General features: G+C 40.8%; 1 protein-coding gene across 7 annotated transcripts in view; it reads right to left on the minus strand.

Moving 5' to 3' along the window:
* Positions 1 to 5250: 5250 nt before the first annotated feature.
* Positions 5251 to 17443, minus strand: part of GTDC1 (glycosyltransferase like domain containing 1) — a 149259-nt gene continuing 137066 nt past the window's right edge. For 5 of the 7 annotated variants that reach the window (XM_017834743.1, XM_017834740.1, XM_017834741.1 and 2 more), the window contains 3 exons: positions 14196 to 14266; positions 13393 to 13484; positions 5251 to 6420 (listed from right to left, as the gene is read on the minus strand). In XM_017834743.1, coding sequence (XP_017690232.1) covers positions 6337 to 6420; positions 13393 to 13484; positions 14196 to 14266 — 247 coding nt within the window. In that variant the 3' untranslated portion in view covers positions 5251 to 6336. Of the gene's footprint in view, positions 6421 to 13392; positions 13485 to 14195; positions 14267 to 14421; positions 17296 to 17443 lie in introns of those variants that run through there. The other 2 variants (XM_017834742.1, XM_017834745.1) reach the window with 2 other exon arrangements.

The following is a 17443-nucleotide window of genomic DNA, read 5'->3' on the forward strand; positions in this document are numbered from 1 at the left end:
AACTTGGAGACACTCTCTTTGTTTTTAAGCCTGCAGACTACCTTCTCTTTAAAATGCACGTTACGTACCACTCCGGAGTATGGAATGTATTATTTTTAACGAGGACCTATTTTAACTTGGACCTAAAACTACTAAGATTTGACAGAGGGTGGTTGTTTTCTTTTTTTTTAAGCTATTTGCAGAATCAGCTGAATGATAGTCTATAGCCTGTGTTTTGCAAGACAGGCTACAAAATCCTCATGCTCTCCTTCTGTCCTTAAAAATCCACGAATCTATGAAGCACTTGAAAACGAAGCCCCAAATGCACCCCTCCTTCTTCCTCCCCCTCAACCCCCCCCCCCTTCAAATCTATAAGGAGTTTAAATAAATCTTTCAGGTTTTGTTTCTCAGTCTCTGGAAGTGGGGAATATTGAGGCTGGGAGAAAGTGATTGAATTCGTGCCTGCAGTGGTTGGGGCACGTGAGTGTTTCCTGCAGCTCCTCTGACAGGAACACAGACACGAGCAACTCCTGTAACATCCCTGCTCGGAATTAAACCACGCTAAAATTTCCTGAGAACTGCACAGAGCAATTTTAAATCCTCACCATATTCCTCACAGATAGAACAGTGGCATGATTGACCAAGCTTTTTTTTTTCCTTCTTCTTCTTTTTTAAAGTACACATATGATGATGCATCATAGTTATAAACAGATGGTATTTGGCCTCCTTCCTATTCTCAACATTTGGAATTCCTAAACTATGTGAATTAAACAATAATATTTTATAAACATACAAGGGATTTTGCTCACTGCTTTGTTAACATAGAAATTATACAATGCTGACATTTATTTAAATTTTAAAAAGTAAACAAGAGTGTGTATTGAATTAAAGCAAACTAAAATCAACAGAGAGAAATATGTTCTGCCGCACATTACCTACAGCGGCACGGGCCTTTTTCGGGGAGACATAATGGGATGAAGCACAAATTGTAGCTTAGACAGTCTGATCCTTTGTGCTCGAAAGGCTCATTTAACACCTCGCTGTAAACAACGGATATTTATACCATAATTGGCCAGTTGACCATCAGTTGTTCATTTACTCTGTAACCTGCTATTATGGAGTTAAAAGAAGTTCCTTTCTGTTGGCTTTTCTAGGAGTGAAAGTGTGTTTGCAATTTTAGTACCAACTGGATTCAGTCTAACACTTGTACTTAGTATGAGAAACATTTTCATAATACCAAAATTTGGGGGAATAAGAGTACTCCTGCCAGGAAGGGAAGAAGAAAGTATTGGTTCTTAAAAGAAGAATTCTGTTTGCTTGGTTTCCTCTTTCCTTTCCATTTTAACCCGTTTTTAGGCTCCTCTCGAGCTGTGCAAAATTGAGAAGCACTTAGGTTTTAATCACTATTCCCAGGTCTGCAAAGAGGTTCTGTGATGAATAAATAATGAATCCGAGATTTTAATCAGTGTTATGATTTTTGAAAAGGCTAATTATCATTGTTTACAGACATGCCTTTCCGACGTATTTCCTTGTTTTGCCTTCAAAGCTCCAAGGGTTAAGCCCCTCGCACGCATCCCTCCCATCCCTCCCCAGCGCCGCGCTCCTTGCCCGGGATTTCTTGCGGGGTTTGGGGGTATTTTTTTTTTTTTTTTTTTGCTCGTTTGGTGTCTTTTGGGTTTGAGTTTTTATTGGAGGAACCGTAGGAGAGACGGAGCCGGGCACCCGGAGGCGCGCAGGGCTGGGGGAAAGCTGCGCACCCGAGCAGCCGCTCCGCACCCGCGGAAAACCACTGCGGGGGTGGGGGAGGCTCTTCCTCTTTGCCGTCCGTGGACAGAAACGCTACAAAAGCATCTTATTCGCAAACCAGTACTTTTATTATCGGTGATATCGATGACAAAAAGTGGCGGGCAGCGTGTCCGTCCCCTCCTTCCCGGGGACGCTGCGCTCCGCTCCTCCCGCAGCGCTGTGCTGGGATGCGCCGGGATGCGCGGAGCGCTCCGCGGGGCCGCCCCGCAGCGATCGCCCCCGGCTCACGCCCATCGCATTATTATCGCTGTATTTTTACTATTTATAATTTTTATCTTTATAGCTTCCACTGGTCCCTTTTAACCTGCTCTTGCCCACACCTCCATCCTCTCGGCCGTTCATCGGGATGGTAGAACCTTTTTCCCCGGGTGGGATATTCGCTGCCAGGGTCCCGATTCTCCCCCAATCCCATCCCCGGCGTGTCCCCTCCCGGCCTCCCCCGCAGCCGCCGCCGCTCCCGGGTCCCGCCGCCTCCTCCCGCTCCGCTCCCGCTGCTGCTTCCACGGAGAGCGGGGGGGATAACTCCCGGCCCCTACAGCACTTGATTATCAGTTTTCAGCAACAGCTGTGTATCTCCGCTAAGAATCTAAAGAAATATCAGAAGATCAGGCAGCGATGCTATTTATTACCCTATAATTAAAGTTCTATCAGTGTTTCTATTATAAAGCCTGATTTGCAAGGGTGGGTAACTCAGAGGCAAAATTTTCCTGCAAGATGAAGCCTCGCTGAGAAGTATTTCAGTTAAATAAGGTTAGCCTGTTAGAAGGCAAAATCCTCAAGGACTTTCATTAAGGTGCTCGTTTATATCCACAAATAAATTGCCAAGTCCCCCAAATCAAAGATACGAAAGAGGAAAACATGTTAATTTTTTTAAATTTTTTTTTCCCCCAAAAAAATCAAGGATTCATGGAAAGGTTTTAATATAATTCTCTAGGAAATTATTCCCATGAAAACAATTTGTTTGAAAGAAAATGCCCTCTGGTCTTTTCCACACAAACTAGTCTTGGGCTAGTACATGAGAACCCAACTTAAAAGTGACTATGAGCAGAAAGGAGGTTGGTTAATTATTTTCAACTGTCCTTTCTGGAATAAAAAACAGAGTAAACAGCTTGAACAGGGAAAGGTGAATTTAATTTTCAAGGCCCTTTAACTTTTAATAATGTGAGGAACAAGATGGGAGGTACATTCTACCCTCCCAGTTATCCTGATATAAATTCATTCAAGATTTATATTGGTGTAATAGAGAAGCAGAATTTGCTCCGTGATTTCTAATGAACTGCTGGCTCGGTCTTTAAAAACGCAATTAGAAAAATCTAACCTCCTAATTCAGAACAGCTTTCAGCTGAGGCAGAGGTCTCGTTGCTGCAAACAGGGATGGAAGCCGGTCTGTGCCACGGCTCCTCGCCGTGCCTGCAGCACCAGAGTGGGGTAGGAGTGCTGGAAACGGTTTGCCACAGAATTCCCTAGTTGTTTTAGGATTTTCTCTGCCATTATCCGGGAAAAGGCAATTCTCATGTGGAATAAACCTGTGTTTCCTGTGATCTCAAATGCTAAGACAAAAGGATTGTAGGATTAGGTGCCTGGCCTGTCACTGATGCAGGAGGAGCTGTCTGGTCGGGGCACTGCCTGGCAAGGCTGGCACGAGTCAGGAAAACCCGGCTTTGACTCTGCACTGAAACTTGTATAAAAGCACTCAGCGTTGCTGTGTCAACACAGGTAAAACATCAATAAAAATGAAAGTAAGTCAAGGTCTAATTCTGCCACTTTACTCATAGGATTAGGTCTCTGCATTCACCGCTTACTCATGTGTGTAGGAACAATGGGACCGAGATCCCAATTTGTCTCTCTGACCTTTTGAAGTGAAGGGTTTAAATGAAGCAGCGCAGGGTGACAGTTTCCTTTGCTCTGCTGAAACTGCCAGGCAAAACTCTGCAGGCTATTTAAGTTTGCAGCAGGTTGCTGGAGGGCAGTAGGGGAAGAATCACCTGTGATTACCTGGAAGCCCCACATCTCTCTTGAATGAGGACCTCAACACAGGCCAGCATGGCCCCCAACACAAGGCCAACCTGCAGGTTCTAGGAGATGTGGTAAGGACATGGAATCATTGAATCACAGAATAGTTTGGGCTGGAAAGGACCTTAAAGCTCATCTTGTTTCCCCCCTGCCATGGGACACCTTCCACTAGACCAGGTTGCTCAAAGTTCCATCCAACCTGGCCCTGAACACGTCCAGGGATGGGGAATTTCCATCCCTGCTCAAGAGCAGCTGTGCATTTTTGCTAAGAATGTAAAGAAATACCAGAAGATAAGGCAGCATTGCTATTTATTACCCTGCAATTAGAGTCCTCACAGTGTTTCTATTATAAAACATTACTTGCAAAGGTTTGTAACTTGGGGGGGGGAATTTTTCCACCAAGATGAAGCCTCTCTCACCAGACAGAGTTGGGCATAGTTGAAGTATCACTAATCAGTAATAAAGCAAGGCAGAGCACCAGCTCACCAAGGGGTTGGGGGAGACCTCGTTTGGCTGTGGAGCTGCTCAGGGCATGCCCTGAGGACAGCAGGAGTTTTACACTGGAAACCACACAGCTTTGATGTACTGAGTCTGCTCACCACAAGCCCTAGTGCAGCATTACAGCATCTCCTCTTTCCCTTTTATTGGTTTGGAGAATGACTCACTGTGATACTTGAGGCAATTTGCTTTAATTGTACCATGCCTCAGTTTCCCCAGCAGTAAAGACCAAAAATGCTCCAATTTATTCTTGCTGCTGCAAGGTGTGATAACATTGGTGCACATTAATGATACACTCTGGTAGGAAGTGCATGGCAAGTCCTGTTCCTTGGCTCTTCCAAGAATGACTACCAGACCTATGCACACCCTCTCGAGAAGACCATGTCTACTCAACCACACGCAACAACTAGAGTCAAGCTGGGCTCTGGCTGAGCAGAAAGAAGGAGGAATCCACATACAAGAGATGATTACTGCAAAATTACAACTCTGTAGTGCTAGGAAAACGCCTGACACCACTGGGCCTCCTTGGGGTTTTTTTGATTGCTTAATGGAGTAATTTTAAGGAAAGGTACCACATGCTCTCTCTTGCACATGAAAAAGGACATTTCAGCATCTTGATGGCATCAGAAGGGACAAAGGCACGTGTTTGGAAGGGGACCAGCTTGCATCCTTAACCTGCCATGACAGGGAGAGGAGCTGCCTGATCCAAGGGAGACCATACCTGTCCACAAAGAGAAGTCTTACCAGGCTTCACATCTTATCCACAGTCCTCTTCTTCCTTCTTGCCAGAGCAGAGTTGAAAATCTTGGAATTGCCATGAGGTTTTATTATCGCTTGCAAACCAGATCCTACTTCATCAGATAAAGACACAATTGCATTCATTGACTCTGACACAAGGATATGCATGGTGATAAACATACAGATAGATGTACACACTTATACATGAATGAGATATGCTAATTAAAAATTGCAGTGGGCACTTTATTAAAAATTTATTGTACAATCTACATCTTCAAAACATTTTACATCAACAAATATAGCGGCTTGACTGCTGGAATCATAAGTGATTTATCTTTAAAAGACTGTATTTGCAACTGGATGCAAAGATTCTTGATGAACTGCCATTACATTTAAACTACTGGTTTTTATTGGAAGTATTTTGATTGTTATCTGTTTGTTCTCCATCCTTGAGAGAAATAAAACAAGTGTCTCGGCTTTCATTTTATCGGATAGATGGCACCATGTAGCATATTTCCCATGCTAGTTTGAATTACAGCTGTTTATCTTTCAGCTTTCTTTAAGATTAATTAAATGCAAATGTAACTCCACGAATCATGGGATTACCTGCCAGACCCCTTATTAATACCTTCACTTAAAAACCCCTGTGCCAGAGAGTCATTAATTTGCAATAAAAAAAAAAAAAAAAAAAAAGAGAGAGAGAGAAGTGCTCAAGCAGCCCTTTGCCTCCCAACAACCCGGAGATGGCTGCCCAATTAGTCCGGCAGCGTTCGGATCCTCCTTTCAGGCCCTGTGGCCCTTTGAGGACACAATAAGGCTCCAATGATAACCTGGCAACCTAGGTAGAAACTCAGCCAAGTGTGAGCGTTTGAAGCTGCAGCTTGGCTGCCATCGTGTCGGCAAAAAGAAAGAATTCAGGCACCATGTCATCCAGTACAAAGGATAAAAACAGATTCAACCGGAAATTCAATGTGGCACCACATATGGGATACATGAGTGCGGTTACACAACAGGCCACATATTTTTTTTGAACAGTCTCCTGCATGTGATGCCGAGGACATGTGTAACCATCATAACGTCTCTAAGAATCTGTATTTAATTTGAGCTGGGGTGGTGGCAGGGATTGGAGATCTGAAGCCGCCACAGGTTTGTGGCAGATGGCTCTGTGTCAGCTATGACAAGCAGCCAGGCTCGGCTTCCTCTGCAGATTTTCTTTTCTCTCTGATCAGGTAAATATGGGCACACTCTGGAAACTTCCACAATTCTGCCTGAGGCTGCAAGTTTGTGACTTAGCCCCATCTGTCACAAATCTTCCCTCGGTTCTGCTGCGAGCAGAGACCTGAATTTACTGCCGAGCGCTGCCCAAGAAAACCCGGCCGTCTCGCCCTGCGAGGAAGCACAAGAGAGAAGCACACGGAGCCTTGTTAGAAGCTGGGACACAAAGGGGACGTCTCTCACACAGTAAGGGTTTCTGGAGGGGTGAATTCAGTGGTTTTTTTTTTTTTAAATACAGGTAAGCTGGTCATCAGGCCCAGGTTATTTGCTCCTGGATGAGCACCATCAAATATCCCTTTGCTTTACTGGTTGGTCTCAGTAGACACACCACAGATGGAACACCCATGGGGACCAACCTGCCCCTCTCACCCTCAGACATGGCAGAACCATGAGCCAGCAGGAGTGAGGGCCTAGTTCTCCTGCTTGGACATCATCAGCCTGGGCTTTATTTGAGAGTAACCTCCTTTTTCTGGGGAGTGATAAATATGCAAAGGTCTGGACACTCATTTTTTCAACAAACAATCATTCCATCAACAGCTATCAAATATGTAGAGATAAAGAGATGCAAAGTTTTCACATAAAGCAAGATCTCCCCATAAAGAACAGGCAACATAATGTCACTAGCAATACAATATCTTTCATGAAATAATCAGCTTACTTGTTTCTGGTGTCCTAAGATCAGAACTGAAACACTTAATATCTACTCTGCCATCATTAGACCCAGAATTAACCTTTAGATTTGAATAAGGAGTGTTCATCCATTCAGACCGGCTGGTTCAGGACAGTTGGAGTTCAAGCAGACAGTAATGATTTGGCACACATTTTATGAACTTTTTAAAAAATCATCTTAAAAAAAAATATTTAGAGCCTATTATTCAACACAAACCCTGAAATTTTGCAGGCAAGGCAGCAAAGTGATTTACAGAGCCAGTTTGAATTAGATCAGATTTACTCTGTGATCCAGCTCCTTCCCTCTGCAAGTGAGTAAAGGGGAAGGAACAAGGTGTAAAACAGTTTTTAGCAATTATTTTAGGAGCTCAGTTTTCAAACTCCAAGCACCTTTGGAAACCACCAAAAGATATCATTGCTTTTACATGAATTGGATGCACTGTAAGGCCTGAGGCAGAGCTATATAATATTCCTCAATAGAGTAACACTATTTCCCTGACCAAACTGTTTCTTATATTGGCCTTTTAAAAGTCATTTCATTCTTAATGTCTTTAAACAAAAAAAAAAACATCAAATTTTGGATGTGAATCTGCACAGGACACACTGGTGGGTACCTTGCATAGGATGGTTCAGAACACACCAACAAACTACAACAGCAGGAAAACAGTTTCAGGCTTCCTTTCTCAAGGTACTTTTGAATAAACTTTACTGAAAAAAAAAGAGCTTTCATGCTTTTTGCAACTTTTCTTCCAAAGTCAATTCTATTTCCTCTGACCCATTTCTCCATCTACTGTTTTGCAGTGGCTGTGGCTCATCTGCCAGTTTTCATTTACTTTCTAAAACTACCCTAGAAGCTATCTAACACTGTCAGAATAAAAAGTTCCAAGTCCTGGTGTTTCTGCTGAAAGCTGCATCCATAACTGCTTTCCTAACCAATGCTTTAATCCTGCTCCACAAGTGCAGCCAACTGCTATGAGCTACGGACCAAGACTTGGGGGCAAGGGTTAGTGGTGATCATGGCAGTGTTGGCTTAATGGTTGGATTCAATGATCTTAAGGGTCTTTCCCAAGCTAAATGTTTGCAGGATTCTATGATTTTCAAAGAGCTGAAGTCTCCTGGATATGTATTTCTGAGAGTGAAGAGCAAGGCAAGTACAGGCCACCTATGGATAGATATATCTATACATATATTATGTCTTTACATCTATGGCTAGACCCCAAAATGTGCTATCAGGCAACTTCAACAGCCTTCCTGCCAGCTCATTTCTTCCACAGTGAGGATTCACATTAGCTAGCAGATCTCACAGCTGCTTCCAGACACACACACTGCTTAAAGACCTAAGGTTGACCCAAAACGCTTAAACTGTGTCCCACAGTCCAGCAGACCTTCCCCCCTGAGCAAACCTCCTAAGCTAGAGGTGGATTTCACCTAGATCAGCCAAACATATGGGAAAGAAAAGTGTCAAGACTTCAGTCTAACTCTGAGCAACTTAATCCAGCTCTGAAGTCAGATCCTGCTTTGAAGCCGGCCCTGCTTGGATAAGAGGCTGGCCAGGTGACGTCCAGAGGCACCTTCCTTAACTACACTGTGATTCCATGTTCTAAACAAGCAACCAAAGTTTTCTTTCACCTAAGAAATCCTTATGTTATATACATTTTACTTAGGATCCCATGCCTAAGCACTGAAACAGAGATGGGAGAGCACAGACACAGCATGCTGCACTCCAGAGTTTCCAGGCTGCTACAACCTTCGCACACAGCAGATCTAAGCCACCTCTGAAACCATTTTAAATTAAATTCAGTGGAAACTGAGAATCTCAGGAGGAAAACACAAGTTTCTCACTTGTGTTTCTAACCTCTTTCCGACCTGCACCTAATGCTAACCAGGTAAAAGCACAAATTCAACACAATTCCTTCTTTTTTTCCTCTGCAAACACATTCTGCTGCTGAAAAGAAAGCCAGCAGGATGGATGGAAATGCTTGTACTATTTGCATATCCTATAAAGCTCTGAATTAACTTTATCAACCCAGGACAAAAGATCTGGAGAACACTGTAAGCAAACATCTGCTCAATATACATTCACCATTAAAAAGTAAACAGTAGGATTTGCTCCATAAGGAACAGGTTGAAAATTATCAGAGTACTACACATCACATAAACCAATGGCACGGCCTAGAATACTCTATAAAGCAATGATCACACCAGCACAGAAACAGCTCTCAAGCATCAAAATGGCTTGAATGATGAGAGATCAGAATATAAACATGGAATAACATTCACAAGGAGAGACTTAAAAGACTGGGATACTGAAAATGTTTGACAAATGCTTACAAAATAACGAATGATATACAAAAGGTGGACGAGGAGCTCCTGCTTCCAGGAGACCAGCTCCAGAATGAGAGTCAATGCAGCTAAAGGTGGGGAAAACCTGAGCCAACTGAGGGAAAAGCTTTTAACAACATCTGTAAATATATCATAGAATCATGGAATGGTTTGGGTTAGAAGGGACTTAAAGATCATCTTGCTCCAACCCCCTGCCATGCACAGGGACACCTTCCACTAGACCACGCTGCTTATGGGAAAATTAATTTCTCATGGAGTTTTGCTGGGGATTGAGTAAGGATAAAGGCAGAGGCTTTGCATGGACTGTACAAGAACTATGAACAGCTACTGCTCCCTGCAACAGGGCTGAGTGGCTGATGGGACATCTGGTGTGAGGCTCCCCTGCATCCTCACGTGTCCAGCGCCTGTATCCTTAGCCTGAGAATGTGTCCTGCTGCCTAAGTATGAAAGCTGGACCAGGAGCAGTTTTCCCTTCTACATGTTTCCCTGAAATACCCAAGATACTGCTTTATCTCAAATCAGAGAAAAAAGAAAAGGAAAAAAAAATAAAAAAGAAAGTTTTGTTAGAACGGCCCTATGCAGCCAAATCCTGAGACTGGAAACAATTCAGATGTCTACGGTCTAACTGGGATCTTAATTTGATTTTACAGCAGTTTAATCCCTTTGAATTCAGCAGACTTCCTTCTACAGTGGTGTAAGAAAGAAAAAAAATCACGCCATGTGTCTTTTCCTAGGCAGGTGAGCTTCTGTAGTGTGATGGAAATGAGAAGATGAATGTCAGAAAGTGGGCCAAATTCTTTTCTCTGTTAAACAAGCATGAGTGAGAGTAGGATTTTCTGTAGGAACTGAAGCTGACAGCATGTCAACCAGCACTCATTCAGCTGGGAGGGCTGGGAGAGATTATTTAAAGTTGTCAGCTCCTTCCATGCCTGGCTTTTGGCAACTCTTCTTGTCCCTCTCCACTGTATACTCTTTATACATGCTGTTTTAAATTAAGAAACTCAAGTGAGGGAACTGAAAGGTAAACTTAAAGAAAATAATGCAGAAACAAATGCTTTGACCCGTTTTATTTTATTTTTTTAACTTTAAATCTGCTAGATAGGGTGCTTGCAAGCACTGACAGGTTCTGTGGTGTACTCAGACCGATGCCCTGTTGTTACTTGCTTCACTCCAGTGCTTATTTTGGCAGCTAAAAACACTCAGAACTAGAGTTTGGTTCCATAAAACTGGAACAGAACAAATAATTGATAACAAATGAGATTTGCTTCCCTCTCATCTCAATCTTCTGCTAATGACGGGTAGAAGGCAAGGTTGAAATGCAGATGAGCCAGCCCTTGGTGCTGTGAGAATGCCGAGGGTGAGCAATACATCATTTGGAAAGGTTTTCACAGGTGCTTACATTATGGACATTTCTAAAAGTCTGCCAGCACGAATCTGCCCTGTGCAGTGAAGCTATAACAGTTTAATGCCTTGGTCTGTGCATTTTCACAGGGATACTCCCTGTGTCCCATCCTAAGCTGACTGCCCCTCTGCCATTTATCTCCTTTCTGTCCCTAATTTTGTCAGCACAAGCACTGAGGACAACTGGAAGAATAAACTGCCTGTTTAATTAGTCCACCGTCTAATTACTGTAGATATCACTAGTAATAAAATCTCAACAATATGTCAAAGGATAAGCCAAAGTTCTTCTGATGGCGATTACTTCCCAACCTATGGAGCCGAATCTCCAACCAGCAAAAGCACTATTCATTTTTAAAGCATTTTTACTTTCAAAATTTCACAGGTACTTTATAAACTTGAGGCAGAGAGTGTGGCAGGAAGGTTTCTGAAAGAAAAGGAGCTGGTAAGTATGGACTCCTGTGCTGGGGTCCCTTTTCTATTCCACTGTAACAGAGATAATATTATAGTGATCTGACAAAGAGGTGATAATAAGGTGTAAGTGCTGTTTACCCTTACTGATTTCACTCTTTTCAGCTTCCTAAAAAAGCAGCATCCTTCCACCTATGATGACATTAACAGCACAGCTCTAAGTCAGCATTTTCTAGGAGGTTTTACGGATGGTTCCACTGTGAAAGCGGACTTGGCGTACGTGGGTGTAGGTACAAAAAGACAACTCTAACAGCATTCTCCGAGCTGATCCAAAGCCTATTAAAGACAACAGGGATCTTTCTTGTGGTGCTCACAGGTGCTGGATTAGGCTCTGCTTTACTCATTTTAAAACGATCCCCCACTCAACTCAGTTGCTACCTGTTGCAGACATTCAGTTCTAACTCTCAGAAGATCTGAGCGGGGCTGCACAAGCCCATGTACGAGGGGTATGAAAAACACCTTCAGCTTCTGCCTGCAAATCAGCTCAAGGAATTCTTTAAAAAAAGAGGAGAATCCTTCGAGAAAATCAGCATTTTACCTACGGGGCTTGCACACACATTTTCAACCCATTCTATTTTATATCAGTATTTTGTCCACCGTTATTCCTGTTTTTTGCACGACTGTGCTCTGTTTAGGATTTGGGGATCCAGATGTAGGGTGAAGATCCACGTGAACACAACTATTAGCTGAGCTTGAAGCATTGGGAAATGTCAAGGTAAACATTTAAGGACTGTTTTCCCTTTGAAGCCCCCATGTATAACTCTACGATACTATTGACTCAAGAAGTAATGCTGAACACTGGAAGTGTTCAGTCAGCATTTTAAACTATTATGAGCTACCTTCTGAACCATTGCCAAGTTAATAGACAATGAAAGATAATGAGCTTGAAATTGGGTGTTAAATTGCATTTTTGGTTCTCTCCTTTTTTCTTGAGGTTTAACTGTTTCCTGCAGAAACAACATCATCTTTGATGTGTCATTATGTAAATGTCTATTTTTAGGTCACAAAAAAAGTCAAGGCGTGGGCTGAACCCTCGCTGCTTCTGTGAGGGGTCGAGAGGCAGACAAGACACAGCAGGACCCAACACTTTCTGGTCCCCAGAGGGAGGGAGGTGGAGGGGTGAGATTGGGTCTGCTGGCAGCAGGAGACTCCAAATTAAGGAGGAGATTACTCGCCCTGCTCATTAACAATGTGCCTGGACAGCAACAGCCAGGGAACGCTCAAGGAACCACGTTTCCATTGCACAGGTTAACACAGGGACTGTTTCCATGCACCCCTTTAAGGACTTTGAGCTAAATTCAGGTTTTTTTACAACTGAAAAACCTCTGTCATGCAGGGGTGATGTGTATCCAACCTACCCATGGCAGAGCCAGGACAGTAAAAGTCATAAACTGCTGTGAATGTACATATCAGTGTGCAGAAAATAGCAGTTATTCTCCTAAAAGGAGCATTGTGTAATAACAGCTCTTCACTGGAATAATATATTTAGTGCTTCATCTACAATCAAATTTGAAAAAAAAGAAGAGTGTGACTCCCAGCAGCATAAATACACCACTTAAATCCATGAAAGTCGGTCTAGCACTGAACACTCAAGCAAAACCTGAATGGAGGGTCTGTCACTGAAACTGGACTTTCTCTACAGAAATAACTGAAGAGCACATGACAAATACCAGTAAATTATACTCCTGATAAACTTTTATGCTCAACACACCTTACAAAAAAATAAAATAATCATAATTATGAAAATCATTTGAATCACTCCAAAAGTCAAAGAAATCTTACCTGATACCTGTCACCTGTATTTTTTTTAAGATTAAATTATGATACAAAGGTAAACTTATCCTCATTAGTATAATTGTAGGATCTTTCTTTTATTTTCCTTTTAAACTAATGAGTTGCATTAATCCAGGTTCATTTTTATAAGCCTCTTGGGTCCAAATGTAAAGGACAGTCATTTTAGAAAACAATAAATTAAAAAAAGCATGTAGCATGCATTAAGTGCACGTATTTCATAAGACCTAGGTTAATACAACTGGCATCTAGTTTAATTAATCCTTGTTAGTGTAACGACTAATATCCCTCCCTAGCATGTTTCCTTTAAACATTAGTATGTTAATTAAATGTTGTTTTTTTAAGGGCTTTTTTTTTTCCTTTGTACTTCAATATGGCATTATATCATCTAAAACTATTCCAAACAACTACCTTATAGAGATGTTTCCTTACAATATCTGGTCTCTTGCAGAAATTCTGAAGCCTTTTAAAAAGCTGTTCAGGTGTAGAATACAGATATTCAGCTGCAGGAAAAACAGATACATTTTTAATGAAACAAAAACCTCAAAGCACACACTCGATATTAGTCACTTTACTAATTAAAAATGCATATTGCTCTGTGCCGCCTCGTGTTTTACATTATTTAAGCATGATTTTATAAGGTTACCTCAGCTCACAAGGATGTTTAATGCTAAATAAGACTGTGTAGTTGTGCTGTTTAGACATCTCCTTTGGGTGATTAAAATACATTATTCTAATGTAACACAATGCATATGTGATACATTTAGTGATGAGATTTTTCAAAGAACTGGTACTACATTAGTGTGTATCCTGTACTGCAGTTGCATACTATTAAGTATTAAATTGTTTAAATAATTTGGTGTGATTTTCAGACCTCAGTTTTTTTTTTTTTTTCCCTTCTGTGTATCAAAAAAAAAAATCTGCAAACCATTGCAGCATCACTGACCTTTTCACAAAAATCTATCATTACGGGTTGTGTATGCTAACAATGAAGAATGCTATTTCAAAACTTGCTTTTGTGTTATCTTAAAAGAACAGATGGCAAATATAAACTTCGTCTAATGTATTAAAACACATAAAATTTTCCTTAACACTAACATGTTGGCTTGCCAAATAAACAATTGCTTTCGCTCAAGTTTATCCTGAAACTTCGGATTTTAGCAGGAATCACGTTATTACGCTTCAGCAAAAGGAACATTGAACAGAGCAGCTACCTGGGAATATCTCTGGGTACACCAAGGCTTTGGGACACAGCGGGTAGCAGCCACAATGCACAGCTTCGATCCTGAGGATTAGAAACCATAAATACACAAAAATAGACGTTAGTCAGCCAAAAACTTATTTCGGTGCAAGAGCCTTGAGGTTGCCTACATGCAGCAAGAGGGAAACATTTTTTTTTTTTCCCTTCAGCAGCACAATCCCTCTAAATGCCAAAGTTGCTCTTTTTAAAGAAAATTTTATTGATCATATGAATTACATAGAACAGAACAGCGAGCATATGTTTTGTTCGCTGAATAAATCAAAGCGCAGCTCTGCATTTTTTTGTTTTTTAAATACTGTTTAACACATTTTATAATCAGCAGACAGACACATGTAACAACATGGTGAAGTATGGACGGCTTTGCTTAATAATGCTGCCGGAAAATAAGGGCCTGCCCGTTGGCTACACCAGGGTGCCCACACAGACACACACATCACCCTCACCTGGCACAGCAAAGACTCTCCTTAGACTTCCAGACTCCAAAGGTTACAGCTAAATATAGCCCAGGAACAACTCGCAGCGTGCTCCAGGCTGGGATATTTGAGCTTATTCACATGCTTTGGATAATTTCCTTTATTTTTTCAGGGCATAAACTGTTGTATTTTTTAATAACCACCGATGAAATCCCTTTGCCAAAGCGCGCGCTTTCTTTTTTTTTTCAAGGAACAATTTACATATCTCCTGTAACATCAAACCCAAACATTTTAGAATTGCACCCACCATGGCGCAAAGTTTTCCAGTAGCGAATCTAAAGCAAAGTTGTCCCTCTTGGTGTTCACATTTTAATAACTGAATGGGTTAAGGCAGCCAGGTTTCAGTTTATTTTTTTCGTATAATGACCATTGATCTGACATAACGCTGCTCCAAAGATACAACTGTAATTTCTGTTGGCCAGAAATTACACACTGAAATTCAAAACACTTCTTAAAATATGTTTATTTTATGAGAGGCTTTGAATTTCCTCCAACATGTTGACCATACGAGGACTTTATTTTTAACTTCAGTTTCCCTCACCCACCCAGAATAAAAAATCTGAAATCTTGTCAATGTTCACCTTTTCTATTTTCAGTGACAATCCAAAAGGGTTTTGCTACCTTCATGTGCATATTGGCTTTGGTAGTTTATTACAGGTGCCCTGAAAGAACTGTATTTCCTTTAGATCTACTCAATTTTAAACAGGAAAAAAAGAAAATAAAGAATAACATACTCAGCTTTCATGCTAGAAAACTATGCATATCCACAAACCCCAAAGACACACATTTCTCTGCAAATGCTTTTGCTAAGCAATGATTGCTGGGGTTTTTTTTCATAAACTTTTAAAATTTGTAATTTATGTTGGTTTTTTTTTTTTTTAAATAACATATGCACTTCAGATTGCATTTTAAACATTAACAACAATTTCAAAGTGTACATCGTCTAGCACTATATTTTTTACCAAAGGGAAATGTTTCTGATGTGTGATTTAATTGATGATTTCAGTTCTTAAATATTGTGTCATATGTCAAAGCAAATAGATTTTTAAAGTTTTCTTTAATCTAGGAGGAAAAAAAAAAGAGTGAAACTGTGGACATTTCAGTAATAGCTCAGATCACTAAGTTATGTTAAAATATTTGCTTTTTAATCATATCGTCTGCATGGGAAAAAAAAAAAAAGGAACAGCTCCCTAAAACAAAACTGCAGGCCAAGATGGGATCTGAGTCATCATTTGAGTATGAAATTCCCCCTTATGAGAAACCTCTACCAGGATCATGAATTAGTAAAACCAGAATTTAATGCCTCCGTACTTTGCTGGATGAAAGTTAAAAATTTGGAATTCTTTCATTTGCAAATGATCTTATTTGCATACTCATTTCCTACCTTTCTGCAGCAAAGTTTATGTGGATTTTCTGACCGGTACTTATTACACGTAGTAAGTCCTACTACAAACTGTACACCTTACAGATGCCAAGACCTACAGACCAGACCAAACTGGGCAGAGCACACACGGGCTCAGGCTTTGGTCTGGGGATGGACAGGGAATCTTTTAATTTCCACGCATTTCTGTGCTCTCCCGGAAAAGTATCATATCATAACAATAATACAATTATTCTTCATTTCAATCCTTAAGCACTACTAGTTAAATAATAAATAGAGTTCCGATTGATCTATTGTTAAAATGGCTAGTAAATGGCCTTTTTATTCCAATTAACAAATCATCTGCTAAATCTATGAATCTTAATATTCAGGTCTATTCACTTCAATTCATACAATTTATCTGCAAATAGTTGTTGGGCTTTTGATTCTAAATATAATTAGCTGATAATTTTGCTTGGCTGAATTACTTTTCTGGAGGGCCTGCTAAGGCTCTCAGTCGCATTATCTAGCAATAATGAATCTGATAGGTGAAATTTTTTACTGTAATGAGGATGAGACACAGTTGTGACACCTGAGTCTAGTAATAACAGAAGACTGCTAATTATCGACAGCACTTTTTTGTGTGATGCACAGAGAAAAAAAAAATCCCTCATTATTAAAAAATAAAAAGTTACAATTATAAGTGACACCGGAGGAGAGTAAATAAAATGGAGTGATTAAAACATTGCTGCTTTAAGGGTGTTTTTAATTAAGTGGAAATGCTAATGTTGTCATACTTAGCAGATGGGATTAAAATTAGTTATTGTAAGTAACTCATATTTTATGTTATGGTTTCCACAGCATGTCTACAAGATCTAAGAAAGTGATACATTCCATAAGACATTTAAAAAATGAAATTCTCATAGTCTTTACAGCTCATAATAATGAACATCATGAATAAACTATTGAAAAAAAAATCCTGCCAAGGCTTTTACCATCGTGACTTAACTCGCATGGAATGTAACCATAATGTACTGGGCTGCTGGAATCACACTGCTGGTCTGCCTTTGTCTTTTGCTGATTGCTGCATTTCTGATTTCCTTCACTCTCAACAATAACAGAAGTTTGGTGCTTGGGCAGGCATCCAACATCAAGTGTGGTGTCAAGAAGGTACAGCTTTGGTGCAAGGGAAGATGATGACCACCCACCAAGGTGATGTTCTAAACGAAAGCACAGGATGCATCATGTAACTGCAGATAAAAACCTAATTGCACACTTTCTCCTACTTTATTTGTGTAAAATTTTCCATCTGCTACATCTAAAGATGTCTAAACTGTTAGTATCAAACCTGCATTCAGCTGCCAGCTG

The sequence above is a fragment of the Lepidothrix coronata genome, unplaced genomic scaffold (genome assembly GCF_001604755.1).
Source record: "Lepidothrix coronata isolate B3197 unplaced genomic scaffold, Lepidothrix_coronata-1.0 Scaffold238, whole genome shotgun sequence".
In the NCBI taxonomy this organism is placed as follows: Eukaryota; Metazoa; Chordata; class Aves; order Passeriformes; family Pipridae; genus Lepidothrix; species Lepidothrix coronata.